General features: G+C 44.1%; 1 protein-coding gene across 1 annotated transcript in view; it reads right to left on the bottom strand.

Moving 5' to 3' along the window:
- Positions 1–20,220, bottom strand: part of LOC124711623 (glycine-rich cell wall structural protein-like) — a 57,931-nt gene that overhangs the window by 21,668 nt on the left and 16,043 nt on the right. Inside the window, exon 2 of the mRNA XM_047241795.1 lies at positions 14,612–14,759. Coding sequence (XP_047097751.1) covers positions 14,612–14,759 — 148 coding nt within the window. The remainder of the gene's footprint in view (positions 1–14,611; positions 14,760–20,220) is intronic.

The raw sequence follows: 20,220 nt of genomic DNA, 5'->3' as shown, positions 1-20,220 counted from the left end.
GTCGTATCTCATGAAATACAGCGGTTGGATAAAAATATAGAAAAACAGCGAGAAATGAATGCCTCAACATAAATGTACACTACTGGCCATTAAAATTGCTACACCAAGAAGAAATTCAGATGATAAACGGGTATTCATTGGACAAATATACTGGAACTGACATGTGATTACATTTTCACGCAATTTGGATGCATAGATCCTGAGAAATCAGTACCCAGAACAACCACCTCTGGCCGTAATAACGGCCTTGATGCGCCTGAGCATTGAGTCAAAAAGATCTTGCATGGCGTGTACAGGTACAGCTGCCCATGCAGCTTCAACATGATACCACAGTTCATCAAGAGTAGTGACTGGCATATTGTGACGAGCCAGTTGCTCGGCCACCATTGGCCAGACGTTTTCAATTGGTGAGAGCTCTGGAGAATGTGCTGGCCAGGGCACCAGTCGAACATTTTCTGTATCCAGAAAGGCCCGTACAGGATCTGCAACATGCGGTCGTGCATTATCCTGCTGAAATGTAGGGTTTCGCAGGGACTGAATGTAGGGTAGAGCCACGGGTTGTAACACATCTAAAATGTAACGTCCACTGTTCAAAGTGCCGTCAATGCGAACAAGAGGTGACCGAGACGTGGAACCAATGGCACCCCATACCATCACGCCGGGTGATACGCCAGTATGGCGATGACGAAAACACGCTTCCAATGTGCGTTCACCGCGATGTCGCCAAACACGGATGCGACCATCATGATGCTGTAAACAGAACCTGGATTCATCCGAAAAAATGACGTTTTGCCATTCGTGCACCCAGGTTCGTCGTTGAGTACACCATCGCAGGCGCTCCTGTCTGTGATGCAGCGTCAAGGGGAGCCGTAGCCATGGTCTCCGAGCTGATAGTCCATGCTGCTGCAAACATCGTCGAACTGTTCGTGCAGATGGTTGTTGTATTGCTAACGTCCCCATCTGTTGACTCAGGGATCGAGACGTGGCTGCACGATTCGTTACAGCCATGCGGATAAGATGCCTGTCATCTCGACCGCTAGTGATACGAGGCCGTTGGGATCCAGCACGCCGTTCCGTATTACCCTCCTGAACCCACCGATTCCATATTCTGCTAACAGTCATTGGATCTCGTCCAACGCGAGCAGCAATGTCGCGATACGATAAACCGCAGTCGCGATAGGCTACAATCCGACCTTTATCAAAGTCGGAAACGTGATGGTACGCACTTCTCGTCCTTACACGAGGCATCACAACAACGTTTCAGCAGGCAACGCCGGACAACTGCTGTTTGTGTATGAGAAATCGGTTGGAAACTTTCCTCATGTCAGCACGTTGTAGGTGTCACCACCGGCGCCAAGAATGAGGCGTAGCCAGTGGCAAAAATTATCTGTAAGTCAGCAAACATGCAATTTGTAATTTGGTTGACATCAATTTTTCGTTATAGCTGAATCAAACAGTCGCACTTTTGAAGCTACTATCTGTCAAGCACTATTAAACGTGTTATAAAATGGCTCTAAGCACTATGGGACTTAACATCTGAGGTCATTAAGTCCCCTGAACTTTGAACTACTTAAACGTAACTAACCTAAAGACATCACACACATCCATGTCCGAGGCAGGATTCGAACCTGCGACCATAGCAGCAGCGTGGTTCCGGACTGAAGCGCCTAGAACCGCTCGGCCACATCGGCCAGCGAAACCTGTTATAACCCCAACTAAATTCTTTACTGTCCTGCCGTAAGTTTACACGAAGGAATGGAAGCTCTTGTAAATTGCAAGGGTTTTTGTGTAATCCGTGGTTATCTTAGAAAGAAAAGAGTGACATGACTGCATTAGTTGTATGTGCACATTTTGAGCAGTAGAGAACCACAGAAAGAAAGAGGTGCTTTTTAAAGGAAGGTTTTTGTAAAAAGCTACATAAGAGTTTAAAATACACGATGTGGTTAACGCAATTTAACGGTCGTCACACCAGGATTCTTACCGCCACCGTGGGTGCAGATGAGAAGGTATGATAATGGTACGATAGCTATTAAATTATAGGAATCCGAATTTGCGTTCGGGTTTAAATATGTAGTTCTGATAATTTCTCTACGTAAATGGTTTTTATCTGTTTGTTTCCGGCCAGCGCGGAGAATAAGATCCTGCCGACGACTTCTGTCGCTCTCTGCCCTGAAATGCATTACTTAGAACAATATTATAATTGAAAAATAAATGAATATTGTTGTGTTGATTGGTTAACATGTAATGAGACTATGTTTAGTGTTGTGAATGATATCTTACTGACAAAATCTGATGTCTAATTACTACGTCGTAATAAAGACCACAAGAAGCAAAGATTATTTTGTCCGTCTTCTTATTTAGGAAGCATGCAGTGATTACTTTGTAAGAGTTCACTGAGTATGTTGCCTGATTGAAGTGATAATGGTTTTGTGGTGGCATGAGGGGGTTATTCTTTACCTACTATATGTTTTACTAGCTTAAATAACGTTTGGTTTCCAGTGATGGTTTGGTCATTTAGTACTGGTCTCTTCTGTGACTGCCTTTAGAATTTGGAGATTTTCTTTGGAAGATGTTATTGCATATTGATGTTACTGAATATTGATTATTTTAATGGTTGTTTGTGTTTTGGTAGGGCGAAAATAATCAGGATAAGTAGTAAAAAATAAAAAAATCTAACACCAGAAGAAGATTTCCAAATTAAAAAGGATGGGCAGAAAAGAGACACATGCTAAATGACCAAATAAACATTAGCAACCGAACGTTATTTAAGCTAGTAAAACAGCTCGTAGGTACGTAATAACCCTCTCCATCTTTCCGCAACAAAAACATTATGACATAAAGTAGGGAACACACCCAGACACGAACAGCCACCGCAGTACCATAATAAACAGCTTTAACAAAGTAATAATTAGAACACACACACACACACACAGAGAGAGAGAGAGAGAGAGAGAGAGAGAGAGAGAAACACACGTCACACGTATATGGACACACAAACGGTTGCCACAGCCATAAAAACAAAACAAAAAATGATGATGGAATTCCCAGAGATCATAACAAAATACATGAGGATATTTAAAAAAATGCAAACGAGAAAATATTATATGTTAGCGCAGTGCAGCATGATACAAATCAAACACCTCTGTATAGGATCATCTATGGAAATAAATTAGAAGCCAAAAACCGTAAGTAATAAAGTGAAGAAGTAATTTTAAATATGGGGACTGTTTATGATCCTGCTATAACGGTTTATGAAAAATCCAGAACTGTTACAGGGACCGCTGAGAATGATGCTTCAAATAAAGCAAAACGTATATGGTCCAAATGAGACTTTTTGCAGTAGCAGAAGACGGAATAACTCCCATGTTACATTTGATGTATTTTGTGTGTTTGCCTTTCGTCTGGCATATGGGTTGCATGTTGCATAGCGAAATGCCGAACATGTTAGAATAGCGAGCAGTTAACTAATCTGATTTCGAGTATTCATACGAGGTAGCGAAGTATTGCAATCCGGTTATGTTAGACAAGATTTCTACCTGATTGGAGTCGTGTGTGTAGCCTTTCATGACGTATTATGTTACCCTTTTTTGACTTGCTGCTGAGCACGATGTGAGACTGCTGGTTCCATGTTACACGCAAATTCTGGCGAGTATTTGGAGTGTTTCCCAGAAGAAACACCTGGTATTATTCTTCACGCACCCGTACGTTATCTTATTTGGTGAAGTGCTGCAGAGTGCCTCATACGAAAAACAGCGTGAGGGACGTTGAATTCAAGTCCTTTAGGAGCTTTGTCTGGTGTTACATAAAACTGACGTGGAACACCTTGAGAACTGATGTATGAGTGAGATACCTTATTGTGTACGCGAATTATACCAATTATTCACGCTAGAGGCGAACTAGCAACTAATTAGTGAGACGCTGAAACAGCTTGTTTTAAGAACGGCAGTACAAACTGAACGAGTATGCGTTATCGATCTAGCCTTGCAGGAACTACTGGAAATCCCATTCCCGTGAGGGTGTTGCATCCTGGCTTGTTCTATGTAGCTAGTAGATCTGCAGCTACAATCATTCTCGTGGAATGCACTCACATTTCACTACAGAAGACTGTATTACAACATTTGTGCCGACCAACTGACAAGAGGAGGCCACGACGTTTGGAATGCGGTTTTACTGCAAACTTCGTACACTCGTAGTACTCCACGAGGACAACAAAATGTGTAAGCAGGAGCCCGTACTTCTCAAGCGTTACTGAGAAAATCGCAAGATAATTTCGGTCGTCAAATATACACTCCTGGAAATGGAAAAAAGAACACATTGACACCGGTGTGTCAGACCCACCATACTTGCTCCGGACACTGCGAGAGGGCTGTACAAGCTATGATCACACGCACGGCACAGTGGACACACCAGGAACCGCGGTGTTGGTCGTCGAATGGCGCTAGCTGCGCAGCATTTGTGCACCGCCGCCGTTAGTGTCATCCAGTTTGCCGTGGCATACGGAGTTCCATCGCAGTCTTTAACACTGGTAGCATGCCACGACAGCGTGGACGTGAACCGTATGTGCAGTTGACGGACTTTGAGCGAGGGCGTATAGTGGGCATGCGGGAGGCCGGGTGGACGTACCGCCGAATTGCTCAACACGTGGGGCGTGAGGTCTCCACAGTACATCGATGTTGTCTCCAGTGGTCGGCGGAAGGTGCACGTGCCCGTCGACCTGGGACCGGACCGCAGCGACGTACGGATGCACGCCAAGACCGTAGGATCCTACGCAGTGCCGTAGGGGACCGCACCGCCACTTCCCAGCAAATTAGGGACACTGTTGCTCCTGGGGTATCGGCGAGGCCCATTCGTAACCGTCTCCATGAAGCTGGGCTACGGTCCCGCACACCGTTAGGCCGTCTTCCGCTCACGCCCCAACATCGTGCAGCCCGCCTCCAGTGGTGTCGCGACAGGCGTGAATGGAGGGACGAATGGAGACGTGTCGTCTTCAGCGATGAGAGTCGCTTCTGCCTTGGTGCCAATGTTGGTCGTATGCGTGTTTGGCGCCGTTCAGGTGAGCGCCACAATCAGGACTACATACGACCGAGGCACACAGGGCCAACACCCGGCATCATGGTCTGGGGAGCGATCTCCTACACTGGCGGTACACCACTGGTGATCGTCGAGGGGACACTGAATAGTGCACGGTACATCCAAACCGTCATCGAACCCATCGTTCTACCATTCCTAGACTGGCAAGGGAACTTGCTGTTCCAACAGGACAATGCACGTCCGCATGTATCCCGTGCCACCCAACGTGCTCTAGAAGGTGTAAGTCACCTACCCTGGCCAGCAAGATCTCCGGATCTGTCCCCCATTGAGCATGCTTGGGACTGGATGAAGCGTCGTCTCACGCGGTCTGCACGTCCAGCACGAACGCTGGTCCAACTGAGGCGCCAGGTGGAAATGGCATGGCAAGCCGTTCCACAGGACTACATCCAGCATCTCTACGATCGTCTCCATGGGAGAATAGCAGCCTGCATTGCTGCGAAAGGTGGATATACACTGTACTAGTGCCGACATTGTGCATGCTCTGTTGCCTGTGTCTATGTGCCTGTGGTTCTGTCAGTGTGATCATGTGATGTATCTGACCCCAGGAATGTGTCAGTAGAGTTTCCCCTTCCTGGGACAATCAATTCACGGTGTTCTTATTTCAATTTCCAGGAGTGTATATCTGTGCGTACCCATAAAGCGGCTATAGTCGAGTGGTGGCATCACGGTAGCTCAGCGTGTTCGGTCAGAGCGTTAGCTTTCCTTTCTAATAAAAGAACTGAGCCATCTGACCATCTAACAAACTGAACGGATATCATCGGACGTCCACCCTGAACAGATTCAACGAATAATATAGAACAATTTTTTTTAATGGTGGTTGGCGTTCAAGCCGCTGGATCGCTGGATCGAGTTCCGTTCGTCAGTTTTTTATTTTTTTTATTTTCAACATACTCATTTTCTGTGTTATTTATATTACAATTGATATAATGGAGAAAATACATGTAATCGGAAAAACTTTTATAAATTTACAATGTTATTTGGCAGTCTACTAATTTTCATTATCACAAATAATGTAATATTCATAACTATCGACTAGTAAACGGCCAAACGCATAAAGTGATACTGAAAATGTATGCTTGTCCGTTCGCCGCTGCTTCTTATTCCCGCGTGCAATTACTAATAAAAGAATATGAAAGAGGGAATTCAGCTGCTTTAAAGGGATCATCTTGAAACAAGAGACCCCTGATCTATACATATTATAAAAACCGTATGTATGTTCCATATTTCATTCCAAACCATTGGATCAATTTCAATCAAACTTAGTATACATATCACCTACTGTCTCGAAGGAATCACTGTGGGGGTAAGAACGATCTACCTCTCAGAGTGATGGGGTGAAAAGCTCGTGTAGCTCATGACGTGCAAATAGCCAGATTATATTCATCCAGTATTTGTGAATGAGAGCAATTAGAGAGCGGCAAAAAAACTTTACACGTAATATCAAACCTCTACGATAAAATTTCTCCTTGAGATTCTAACATAATGAGGAAAGGAAAAAAGTTTCTCGCTAACTACATTTTCGCTGTTCATGCAATAAGGTGCTGCATCAGGCAAGACATTTTAATTTATTACTTCTCTACTACTAAATCTATTCGCAACAGATTTTGCAGACAGTATTCGCATATACCACTGGAAGTATTTGAAAAATTATATCATTCTACACTGTATCCTTAAGGAGATATGACGTCATAAACACTGAGCTGCGTGAAAGCGGAACTGTGGGGCGAAATTCGATGGAGATACAGGTGAAATGGTGTGAACAAATATGCGTGAAACATGTTAAAAATAGGTGAAATACATGTGGGATATGTGAACCTGGGCAAAGTTACGAGTAAGAAGCTCCTCCTAGAACCCTGAATCGGTTTCAACAAATCTTTGTACATATAGCACAATCTGGAAAGAAAGACTGTGGGGATGAGAACCACCAACTTTTAGAAGGGGTTAAGAAGAGAGAGGGAAGGTGGAGGTGAAACAGATAGTGTGAAGAGGAGACGGAAAAAGAGAAAGAGAAGGAGGAAACGGACAGAGAAAAGGAAGATAAGGAGATGAACAGTGAGAAGGAGGAGAAGATGGAATGAGAGGGGGCAGAGGACGAGATGGTCAGATGAGGGAGGAGGAGAAGGAGGAGGAGATAGACAGAGAAACAGGGAGGTAGATATGGACAAAAAGAGAGGAAGGAGTTGGTGGACAGCGAAGGGGGAGGAGAAGATCGAGAGAAAGTGAGGAGGTGGAGGAGACTGACAAGAGAGACAGAGGAGGAGGAGTTTGAGTTAAACAGGAGGTGCAGATGAACGTAGTGTAGGAGAGGAGGAGATGGACATAGAGATGGAGATGGGGGAGGAGTTAATGAAGAGACAGGAGGCAGGAGGGGCTGGACGGGAATAAGGCCAGAGAGAGGGTGAGGAGGTGACAAAAAGAGTGAGTGGGGGAAGAGACAAAAAGAGAGAGAGGAAGGAGGAGATGGACATAGAGGGGGAGAAGGAGATGAACTTAGGAGAGACAAGGAGATGAATTTACAGTGGGGAGAGGAGGTGGGCAGACAGATGGGGAAGGAGCTGAGGAGGAACTGGAAGAGAGAGAGAGAGAGAGAGAGAGAGAGAGAGAGAGGGAGGAGCCAATGGACAGAGAGACAGGAGAGGTGTCAATGGACAGAGACAGAGGCGGAGCATGTGTATAGACGCATGTATGGAAATAAATTAGGGGCCAAAAGACATGAATAATAAAGGGGGAGGAGCAGAGAGAGGGGCAGGAAGAGATAGAGAGTGGGAGGTGGAGGAGGTGAACAGAGAGAGTGGGAGGAGAAGATAGAGAGGGGGGAGAAGTAGATGGACAGAGAAATGAGGAAGCAGAAAATGGACTGACAGAAGATTGGAATAAATACATACCGGGCAACGCTGGTTACTTAGCTAATACATATATGAAACATCAGTCTCAATGGACGAATAAAAGAAATAACTTGACCTTCAACTATGACCGCCATATGATGCTCCATATTCTCAAATTCTATGACTGTTCTTAAGTTCATGTTTTAACGCAACGAGATGAGGGCTTCAGCAATTTCTTGCAATGCGTTAGGAAGACTAGTTATGGTGCGGAATCCTCTTTCTTGTTTTAATTTTTGATGTGCGTGATCAAGTGTGGCATCTACCAAGCAGACGTTTTCAAATGAACTGCTTGCAACCAAATTATGTAGTCAAGACAGAACCCACGAATCTGCTGTATATGTTTCAGCCATGCTCCGACCTAAATCTATATTTCTTGTTCGAGGGGAAATATTGTTTACGAAAGGTGATGTTAAAGACTGCAAAGCTGGTGTGCTATCCACAATCCCTCCTCCCATGTAAACCGAACATAAAATTGCTACGCCAAGAAGAAATGCAGATGAGAAACGGGTATTCATTGGACAAATATATTACACCAGAACTGACATGAGATTACATTTTCACGCAGTTTGGGTCAATAGATTCTGAGAAATCAGTACCCAGAACAACCACCTCTGGCCGTAATAACGGCCTCGATACGCCTGGGCATTGAATCAAAGAGAGTTTCGATGGCGTGTACAGATACAGCTGCCCATGCAGCTGCAACACGATACCACAGTTCATCAAGAGTAGTGACTGGCGTATTGTGACTAGCCAGTTGCTCTCCCACCATTGACCAGACGTTTTCAATTGGTGAGAGCTCTGGAGAATGTGCTGGCCAGGGCAGCAGTCGAACATTTTCTGTAGCCAGAAAGGCCCGTACAGGACCTTCAACATGCGGTCGTGCATTATCCTGCTGAAATGTAGGGTTTCGCAGGGATCGAATGAAGGGTAGAGCCACGGGTCGTAACACATCCGAAATGTAACGTCCACTGTTCAAAGTGCCGTCAATGCGAACAAGAGATGACCTAGACGTGTAACCAATGGCACCCCATACCATCGCGCCATGTGATACGCCAGTATGGCGATGACGAATACACGCTTCCAATCTGCGTTCACCGCGATGTCGCCAAGTACGGATGCGACCATCATGATGCTGTAAACAGAACCTGGATTCATCCGAAAAAATGACGTTTTGCCATTCGTGCACCCAGGTTCGTCGTTGAGTACACTATCGCAGGCGCACCTGTCTGTGATGCAGCGTCAAGGGCAACCGCAGCCATGGTCTCCAAGCTGATAGTCCATGCTGCTGCAAACGTCGTCTAACTGTTCGTGGAGATGGTTGTTTTGCAAACGCCCTCATCTGTCGACACAGGGATCGAGACGTGGCTGCACGATCTGTTACAGCCATGCGCCGCGCGGGATTAGAGGAGCGGTCTAGGGCGCTGCAGTCATGGACTGTGCGGCTGGTCCCCGCGGAGGTTCGAGTCCTCCCTCGGGCATGGGTGTGTGTGTTTGTCCTTAGGATACTTTAGATTAAGTAGTGTGTAAGCTTAGGGACTGATGACCTTAGCAGTTAAGTCCCATAACATTTCACACACACACACACACACACACAGCCATGCGGATAAGATGACTGTCCTCTCGACTGCTAGTGATACGAGGCCGTTGGGATCCAGCACGGCATTCCGTATTACCCTCCTGAACCCACCGATTCCATATTCTGCTAACAGTCATTGGATCTCGACCAACGCGAGCAGTAATGTCACGATACGATAAACCGCAATCGCGATAGGCTATAATTCGACCTTTATCAAAGTCGGAAACATAATTGTACGCATGCCTCCTTCTTACATGAGGCATCACAACAACGTTCCACCAGGCAACGCCGGTCAGTTGGTGTTTGTGTATGAGAAATCGATTGGAAACTTTCCTCATGTCAGCACGTTGTAGATGTCGCCACCGGCGCCAACCTTGTGTGAATGCTCTGAAAAGCTAATCATTTGCACATCACAGCATCTTCTTCCTGTCGGTTAAATTTCACGTCTGTAGCACGTCATATTCGTGTTGTAGCAGTTTTAATGGCCGGTAGTGTACATGTGCTCCTGTCGCTCCCAGTGCTTTCCAACATGTATGTCTCCATTGCTCACAAAGTAACCCTCTCTTCGCCAGCAGTTTATTCGTTAGAAGTCCATATCTCACTTCCAATAGGCTAAAGTGGGAGTACACAGCAACTGTAAACTAACAATTTCAGTCTGAGTGAAACAATCCTTTATCGGCACGTGGCAGGGCTTGAATGGAGCTTCGCTGTGGGGCTCCGTTTGATATTGGGATGTGACAGTGACCCGATGTTGGACTGCATGGGAAAGAGAGGGCAGGCACACACGTCGTCAAGGTTGCGCTCGACCTCGTCTGACCTCCACAAGGGAGGATCGCTGCTATGTGCATCAAGCTCATCGTAACCCCTCTATATCTTCGCCTGCTATCCGCGAACAAGTGAAGTAATCCTGCCGTTGGTTGCAGAATAGCAGCAGCTGGAGTCTGGAATTATCGTCCCATGCGTAGCTCCCGTTAGCACATTAACACAAACTGTTGCGTTTGGAGCGGTGTCGTGTCCGGAAATCATGGACTACTGATGAATGGGTCGCATTGTCTTCAGTGATGGATGGTGGCTCTGCTATACGCCGTATCACCATCGTAGACGAGTGTGGCAGGTATCTGTGGAGAGATCCTGTTGTTGCAATATTTGGGAGAGGCACAGCGATGTTTCTCCTGGCGTCATAGTGTAGGGAGCAGTCGCGTATGATTTCAGGACACGGTTGGTAATGATTGGGAGACCTCTGATGGCCCAATGGTATGTCTCGGGCATCCTCCGTCCTCATGTGGTACCTCCTACGCTAAAGTATCGTGGCGTCACAGGGAGAAAATCCTCAGATATGTCTCCAATACAACTTGTGTGTTGCCAGTTCGGACGTTAACTCCATAGCAACGTCAGTACCGAGTATAACATGGATCAATTAGAACAGTTGTGGCCAGCATGCTTCAGGAGAGGATGCAACAGCTTCAGGACACCCTTCCCAACCGCGTCAGTGCATCCATCCAGACCAGAGTGGGTACAACGTCTTACTGATAAGTGCGCTCATACCTCCAAGTTCTTTGTATAATTTGGCTTGATTATGAAATCGCTGAAATTACATCGCTCACCTCTCTAGACGTGATGTTTCATTTCGTTTCCTCCTCCGCTTCTGTGTGCTTTGTTTTTTTTGTCAGGGGGTGTTTTACCCGACTCCTCTTTGAATACCGAATTTCTGTCTTTTCCGATGAACATTAACGAAAGCTGTAGCTCTGATAAATATGCTTGTCAGTATGCTGACACTGTCCGACCCGATGACATCTTTTTCAATTTCAGTCAGGAGAGATTTTGTTGGAACCAAGTCAAAAACTTTCTCAAAATCTATGAGTTCCAGGCGCAATGGTAATTCATACTTATTGCTCCATCCTGTAATTTGTTTCCGGACATACAAATACTGTATGTTGGTATATCTACTCCAAAAGAAAGTGAGTTCCTTTCCTTGAGTAAATGCAAAGTTTTCGCTATAATTTCGATACTAATATAGCTACTAATACTGACTGGAGCCTAATAAATATACCATTTTTTCTACTTTTCGTTGTTTCCTGTTTTCATCCATACTGCGAAGTAGAAAAATTACAGCATTGCTGCAGTGATAGGGAAGTTTCCTCCTCCACCATGACTCGATAGATAATGTTGTCAGTTATTTTGTGCTACTGTTCAGCCAACTTCAATCATTTTCAGTGAAACACCATTCTCTCTAGGCGACTTACTTTCATTCAAACACCGAATGGCCTTGCATAACTCACCTGGCATTACTTTCACAATGTTTGTACTTCCATATTACTGTTTGTCTTTCTGACTCATTCTTGAACTACACAATCGTTTGAAGAACTCTTCACATGCTTGAACCATTTTCTCTCTGCTATTAATTATTGCTCTATCTGCCGTCGTAACTGATGGACTTGAGATGTCTACCCAACATAAGTTTCTGCTCTCAGTTTTCATAATTCAAGTGTTGTTATCTCTTCTGTAATAAAACTTCATTTGTATCATACAGCACACTATCTAAGACATTATCGGATGGTTTTGTTTCAGTGACGGAACATACACTGGTGCAAATGCTGTTGTTACACTAACTTTCCAGTACAATCAGTATCAATATGACGCAGTGTACACAATGTTCTGGAGTACAAATAAGGATGTGATTCGAGGTCGATTAAACAGAGAGAGAAAAAATATCATGTGTGTTCTGACAAAAAATACTGCGATAGAGTCAGATCCGTGGGAAAGTATACCATGAAAAACTATTCCCACTGAGATGCAAAACTATGAGACAGGTAAAATACCTTCAGACTTCGATAAAAACGTAGTAATTACTGTAGACTAAAGGTAGATGCTGGTCATCAGTTTAATAAATCACGGTTTGAAAGTACTAACGCGTATTATTTATAAAGGAGTGGAAAGACTGTCAAAAGCCGACCTTAATGATGGTCTGTTTAGGTTACGGAGAAATGTAGGAAGTCAGAAGGAAATTCTAAGCCCACGACTCATAAGGAGTAAGGAAGAAAGCAAACCTGTATTTATTGAGTTTGTAGGTTTAGAGAAAGATTTTGACATTGTCGACCGGAATAAAGTCGTTCAAATTCTGAAGGTAGCCGGGTAAAACACAGTGAGCGAAAGGAAAAGCTTTGATTTTGCAGATAACATTGCAATTCTACCAGAGACGGTAAAGGACTTAGAAGTGCAGTTGCTCGGAATGGATAGTCTATTGAAATGAAGCTATGAGTATCAACAAAAATTAAACCAGCGTGATGGCTAATAGATTTATATTAGGAAACTAGCTTAGCGCCGCTGTCTCACTCGCGTTGAGGGATGATCCGCACAGATTTTGTTTTGTTTTGTTTTTCTTTGATAGAATTTTTATGCCGTTCACATATTGCAACACCTTCTAAACACTTCACGCTAATTAAAGCTACAGAAGCGTGGTCTTTTCCGAATGTACTTCCGACCTAAAAGCGATTCTGGTAGTTGGAGTCCAGGCTTTTTCTTAATCATGCATTTTGTGTTCTTGTGCTGACATTTCCACAGAAACTTTCGTCCCCTAACTCAAATTTATTTATATCTAACCGAGAAATGAAATACCAATTTTCGTAGTTTTAGCTTTAATTTTTTTCTAATATAACGAAATATAGATTTAGTTTTAAAAATGCTTTCACAATGTAATATTTTCGTAAAACGTTTCAGCCCTATTTCACTCCCTTGGGGGCTGAATTTCCAAAAACAGTGAAATACATATTTTTTATTTCCAATAGAGAAAGGAAATACAAATTTCCATAGTTTCAGCAATAAAAATGCTTTTATAATGAAATATTTCATAAAACACTTTATTATCTGTCTCATCCCCTTGTGGACTGAATTTTCAAAAACACTGAAACACGCAATTTTTTTCATGTAACCCAGAAGTCAAATGCTTGAATAGTTATTTAATAATGATTTATTGTCAAAAATATTTTCACTATTTCACTACCATGGGGGTTAAATTTGCAAAAATGCTGAAATACGTTTTTTTTTAATTTCTGGTCTACAAACCAAATACCAATTTCCGCAATCTAGCTTCAAAATTGCCTAGCGACATATTTTCCAAAAACTTTCATCCCCTTCTTTTATTCTCTTAGGGATGGAATGTCGAAGAATCCCTTCTTAAGAGACGCCTTGAATATATGATCAAGATCTTCTGCAAATGTCAGGTTTCTAGCCTTAGTGGTTTTAGCAGAGCGATGATGAATCAGTGAGTCATTCTATCAGTCGGGACATTGCCTTTTATATATAGAGACGACCACACAACAGTAGATGAGTTGTGCCATTTGGGTAGCAAAGTAACAGTCGACGGCCAAATTACAGAGTATATGAAATGCAAATTGCCAACAGCAAGAAAAACGTTTCCGAAGTAGAAGAGTTAGTTAAGTTTAAGAGTTAGGAAGTCTTTCCTGAAGGTACTTGTGTGGAGTGTAGCCTTGTATGGAAGTGAGAGTGGGCGATAAACAGTTGAGAGAAAGAGATAATAGAATCTTTTGAAATGCGATGCTACAGAATAACGCTGAAGACTGCATGGGTTTATCGGCTGTATGATAAGGAGATACTGAGTCGAATTAGGCAAAAAGTTAATTTATCCACAACTTGAGTAAAAGAGAGGATCGATTGATAGGGTACATCCTAAGTCTCGAAGAAATGGTGGGTTTGCTAACGCAGTGTGTGTGTGTGTGTGTGTGTGGGAGAGAGAGAGAGAGAGAGAGAGGGACGGGTGGGAGAAGGGGGAGGGATTATAGAGGGAGACTAAGGCTTGACTACAGTGGACAGATTGGAATGGATGTAGATTGCAGTAGTTATTCAGAGTTGAAGAGGTTTGCACAGGACAGAGTAGCATAGAGAGCTGCATCAAACCAATCTACGAACTGAAGACCACAATAATATAGGGTTACTGCAGACATGTGTCAGAAAGCGATGACGATGGAAAGGGTTCTGTTGCGTCAGCGGAGCAGCTACGGTCAGCAAAGGCCCACTGGAGCCTCTTATGACGTGTACTCACATCTGCTGCTGGCTTCCGTCTCCAGGTCGCTCTTCTCCTTGACGTCATCGGAACCGGCCGCGCTGTTGACGCTCCTCTCCGTACCTACAGTGGTCGCCGTCGTCGCGACTCCCAGCACAGCTGCCAGCACCGCTAGCGCGGTCAGCGCCTGGGAAAGCGAACAGGGAAAGCTGCTGTTTATCCTTCTCTGTCTATCTCTACTTCTTCAACAAAAGAGCTCATATTGCAGTTAAACTAAGAAAGAAGTTTTTGAGAGTGAATCTGGAGTACACCATTGTATGGAAATGAAATGTAATAAAGACTCAGACGAAGAAACTGAATGTATTTTAAAGGTGGTTCTATCAAAGAACATTAAAAATTGTGTGTGTGGGTAAAACGCAAGAGGAAGAAATACTGAAAGGATGAGTTGCTGCACGAAAGAGTAGATTAGTGGGACATCTGCTATGGCATCCAGGAATGGTTACGTTGTAGGTGGAAGAAGCAGCCGCTGGGGATAAGTATTGGGAGCAGACAGGGACTGGGATATGTATAACACATTACAGAAGATGTTCGGTCTAGTAGTTATGTAGTGATGAAGCGTATGGTAGAAGGTGGAAAACATCAACAAGATGGATAAATCAAACCAGTCCAGATACTGACGAGCTATAAAGCCTAAGTATCTATCTCCACAGGGCGGGAATGGTGAGCGGGCTGGACCTATGTCTGTCCTAGTAGCCACGACTCCGTGTGATGACGTGTTGTCCAAAGCAAAAAGGGAGGAGGGCTGGGATCTAAAGCCTTCTTGACAGCTGTTTCGTTACAGACATGAGTCTGTCTCATTTGGAAAAATATGAAAGGGGGACTCGACCACAGCTTTGTTAAAAGGAATCATTACGGTATTCGTCTGTCATGATTTAGGAAAAGCTAGATACGACTTATCGGACGGATGTTTGATCCCCTCGCATCTCAAACGCAAAGCCAGGTCGTCAATCACTGCGTCGCCTTGCTCCGCGTAGTCTTCGGGAGTAGTCGAGGAAGGTGTTGTAAGCTTAATGATATAAACTGCCAGGGCAAAAATATCAATGGTGTCTGCAGATGTGACCACTGCAGATAGTCCACTAAGAAGTCTTTCCGTGGAGCTCGTAAACCTTCAGCTAGGCCACTGCCGTAGTTCGGTGTGAGAAACTTAGGTGAACCATATGGTGACGAAACGTTTCAATCACATACAAAAAAACATCGACCGATCGAAGAGAGTGCCGTGGTGCAAGATATCAAAACAATATTGGCGACAAGTAATAGTACGCAGTCCTATAATTCGCTGTGTAATTAACATTTGTGATTTTTCTTACTTCTGCTTTCTTTAGTGCAACAACGTGATTTCTTTTTATGGGCAGTCGATAACACTGGGGAAAAAAGAGTAAAATAAGATTTTGCTCCCAAATATTTTTCAAAACAACGCTTAATAATCTGCAATTCTGACTAGTGCAGCTTTATTTACATTATCTTAACTAGACTGAAAGTACGTTGTATCAGCGTACTTTGGCCATATATTTACCACATGTAACGGAAATTTTTTGTAACGTTCAGTGGAAACTTTAATTACCGATACATAACAGTACTTCGTTTTTCGGAAGTTACGAAGTATCGTTATAAAAAGTGGTCGTTCCGTTCTTTTTTTTAAATAAGATTAGCTCTATGTTGTCAAGTGCTGACTGGAATACATTCTTAGAAAATCTAAAGACAGCAGGGATAAAATACAGAAAGCGAAAGCTTGTCTGCAGTAGAGTCGAAGGGCAGGAATCGAAGGCTGTAGTTGAGAAGGGGGCGAGACAGCGTTGTAGCCTATCCCTAGTGTCATTCTATATGTACACTGTTGTGTACATAGTTCCGCGTACTCAGCGCGTACACAACTTTCCCACTAGAGCGCGCCCCGCTAAGCACAACAGCGCGGGCGCAGCGCTTGTCCGTCTCCGCACTACGAGATAGCGCTGCCTTTAGAGACGGACCAAATTCTGCTTCCGCCGATCGGCGTATTAATATGTAATGCAGCCAATGAGATTGCTGCTAACGTAGAACCTTTTCTCCTTGCGGATCACACTCGCGCAGTGATACATGAACGCGCGAGGTATTATAACGAGTGTACAGACCTGCGATTAGTCAGTCTGCATTAGTCTGTAGTCAAGTTTCAGTCTGCGCCTAATAAGATTATCATATTCCTGTACATAGCCATGAAGAGAAATGTATAGACACTTTGTCAAGTATCAGAGATATGTGAGAATTAGATTAACGTACCAAGACCAAAGGAGCTTCAAATTGTCAATTGTAAATAGCATCCAGTATCAAGTTAAGTAAGATTTATGATTTTTATTATTTTAATAAATGTGTGTGAAAGTTAATCAAGTTCTGTTTAAAGTTGGTCACCGTCAATCTGCTACTCTAAGCGTGCAAGTGGCATTTCTATCGTCTGACCTAACGGCAGAAGATAAACACGCCACGATAAGATCACGAGACATGTTGCTGACACTCGCCTACTTCGTTAGAGCGACAAGTCAAATAATCTGATGGTGTGTGTACCGAAGGTCTTACAGTACGCACACCACATACACTGAGCAAACTGTAAAGGAAATGAAGCAGACATTTACAATACGAATCAAAGTTCAGGGAGAAGAAATACAAACATTGAGGTTTGCCAATGATAGAGACGCTAATGGGTTTGGAAGATCAGTTGAACGAAATGGATAGTGTCTTGAAAAGGGGTGTCTTATAAGATGAATACACGTATTATGGAATGTAGTGGAATTAAATTAAATGATGCTGAGAGAATTAGGCTACGAAATGAGACCTTGGAGGAAATGTACGAGTTTCCATATCTGGACAGAGAATGCTATATCTGCACATTTACCAAATATATTAAAAGTATATAAAATATTTATTTAATTACAGCCTTTCAGTCTGCCAGTATGTTAGCTTTTCATATGGTGTTAATGAGAAATTTGGGAGGATTATTCCCAGGTTTGCGAATTTCATCTGCGCCTTTACTAAAAATATATGTTTGTGGAAATAATATAAACGTTATGAATAAATATTGCGACCTCTGAGTGACAGAAACTATCAATTCTTGTGTTGTATTACGCGATACACAAGCACAAATTTGGGAGACGGTCAGACGAGAATCCGAATCCAATCCCTGCCGTTCGAGGACAATGCTTCCTCAATTGAGCTACCAGAGTACCCCTCAAGGACCCATTCAAAATTTCAAGTTGCTTAAGTTGCTACTGTCTCCTCTCCATTCCTTGCAGATTTCACAGGATCCGTTTCGCAGTTGTGTGGGAACAGCATCCACGAAAGAAGACTACAGCATGGATGGAGAATTTACCGAAGCCACCAGTCGAGGTGTCGCAGCAGTTAATTCACTATACTCCTATATACATCCCCGCTCTCTCATATCGATTCAACGCTCAGAGATTTCTTTAGGCCATTTCACGCGGATACCAGAATGGTTTCTTAAAGAGACCATGACCACGTCCTTCAGCGAACTATTCCTCCATCCTTAATGACCTCGAAAATGACAGAACGTTAGACTCCAACCATGTTTCGTCGTAGCCTCATGGCTGTGGCTAGCTTCGAAATCTTTTCACCTTCGTGGAGTATACGATTCGTTCTACGAGATATTTCGAGAGAACACCGTACTATATCACAACGACGCCAGGTGTCTCGGTTGTTCTCCGCAAACCGTGATCCTCATTTTCCTTCGAAGATATCATGTCTTCATCCACATCTATAGTCTGAAAACCACTGTGGAGTGCACGTTAGAAGGTACCTCCCACTGTACCACATATTTTGTTTTCTTCCCATTCACTCGCTTACGGAGCTCGGAAAGAATAACAGCTTAAATGACTCTGTGCGCGCTGCGATTAATCTAACCACGTCTTCATGGTTCCTGTGTGAGCAATAACTAGGAATGTGTAATATTCCTCACGTAATATTAATTCGACCGCTCGGTTGGCCGTACCGTCTAACGCACGACTTTCCGGATTGGGAAGGAGCGCCTGGTCCCCGGTACGAATCCGCCCGTCGGATTTGTGACGAGGTCCGGTGAGCCGGCCAGTTTATGGATGCTTTTTACGCGGTTTTCCATCTGCCTCGGCGAATGCGGGCTGGTTCCCCTTATTCCGCCTCAGTTACACTACGTCGGCGATTGTTGCGCAAAAAAGTTCTCCATGTACGCGTACACCATCACCCTACCATAGGGGTTACACTCGTCTTGTGTGAAACGTTCCCTGGGGGGGTCCACCGGGGGCCGAACCGCACAATAACCCTGGATTCGTTGTGGGGCGGCGGAGGGGTGGACTGTGGTAGTCGTCGTGGGGTTGTGGACCATTGCGGCTGCGGCGGGGACGGAGCCTGTCCGTCGTTTCTAGGTCCCCGGTTAACATACAATACAATACAATATTAATTCACGAAGATTTGTAAGCAGGCTCTCGGAGGATGGTTGATGACAATCTTCAAGTCTCTCCCCCAAATCAAACAAACCTGTGCTCATTCGTGCTGATCTTCTTTGTATAAGTTCAGTATATCCTGTTTGACCTATTTGGTATGGGTCTCACACACATGAAGTATACTCTAGAATAGGTCGCACGAGTGTCTTATTAGTAACCTCCTTTGTAGACTGGCTGCATTTTCTCTGTATCCTACTTACTTCACCTACGACTTCCAAAGCAATGCTGTAAGCATGTGTACGTATGAATTCACTGATTCCAACTGCAATTCATTGACACTGTAGACATAAGATACTAAGTTCTTGAGTTTGTAAGGTGCACAGTTTTCGATTTCTGAAGATTTATGGTAAGATTCCAGTCTTTGTACCGCTCTGAAATCATATAAATATCTAACTGAATTCGTGTACAGCATTTTTTAGATAAAACTCAGTCCGAACAGGCCTTGGAAAGCCCAACGGTACCGACCGGCCGCCGTACCATCAACAGCCCACAGGCGTCACTGGATGCGGATATGGATGGGTATGTGGTCAGCACACCGCTCTCCCGGCCGTATGTCAGTTTATGAGAATGGAGCCGCTACTTCTCAATCAAGTAGCTCCTCACTTTGCCTCACAAGGGCTGAGTGCACCTCGCTTGCCAACAGCGCTCGGCAGACCGGATGGTCACCCATCCAAGTGCTAGCCCAGCCCGACAGCCCTTAACTTCGCTGATCTGTCAGGAACCGGTGTTACCAGTGTGGCAAGGCCGTTGGCATATTTTTTAGACAGTGCTTCATTATCTGAATCATCTGCAAATCTGAAAAAAAATCCTGAGGTACAATTAATTTTGTCTACCAGGTCATTAAAATACGAACAGCAGAGGTCCTAACACACTTCTCTGGGACGCGCTTGAAGTTACTTCTACATCTGTCAATAACTCTCCGTTCTAGATAATTTGCTGCGTCCCACCTACCAAGAAGTCATCAATCCAGTCACAGATTTTGTTTGATACCCCATATGCTCGTAGTTTCGTTAAAAGACAGTGGTGTGGTACTGAGTGAAATACTTTTCGCTACTATATTTTTGAGAGTAGATGTAACTGAAGTGAGCACCATTGGGCGAGAGGCCCCTTGCGGGGCAGGTCCGGCTGCCT

Source organism: Schistocerca piceifrons, chromosome 8 (genome assembly GCF_021461385.2).
Source record: "Schistocerca piceifrons isolate TAMUIC-IGC-003096 chromosome 8, iqSchPice1.1, whole genome shotgun sequence".
Taxonomy (NCBI): domain Eukaryota; kingdom Metazoa; phylum Arthropoda; class Insecta; order Orthoptera; family Acrididae; genus Schistocerca; species Schistocerca piceifrons.
Note: the sequence above shows the minus strand (reverse complement) of the source record. Positions and strands in the feature narration are given on the sequence as shown.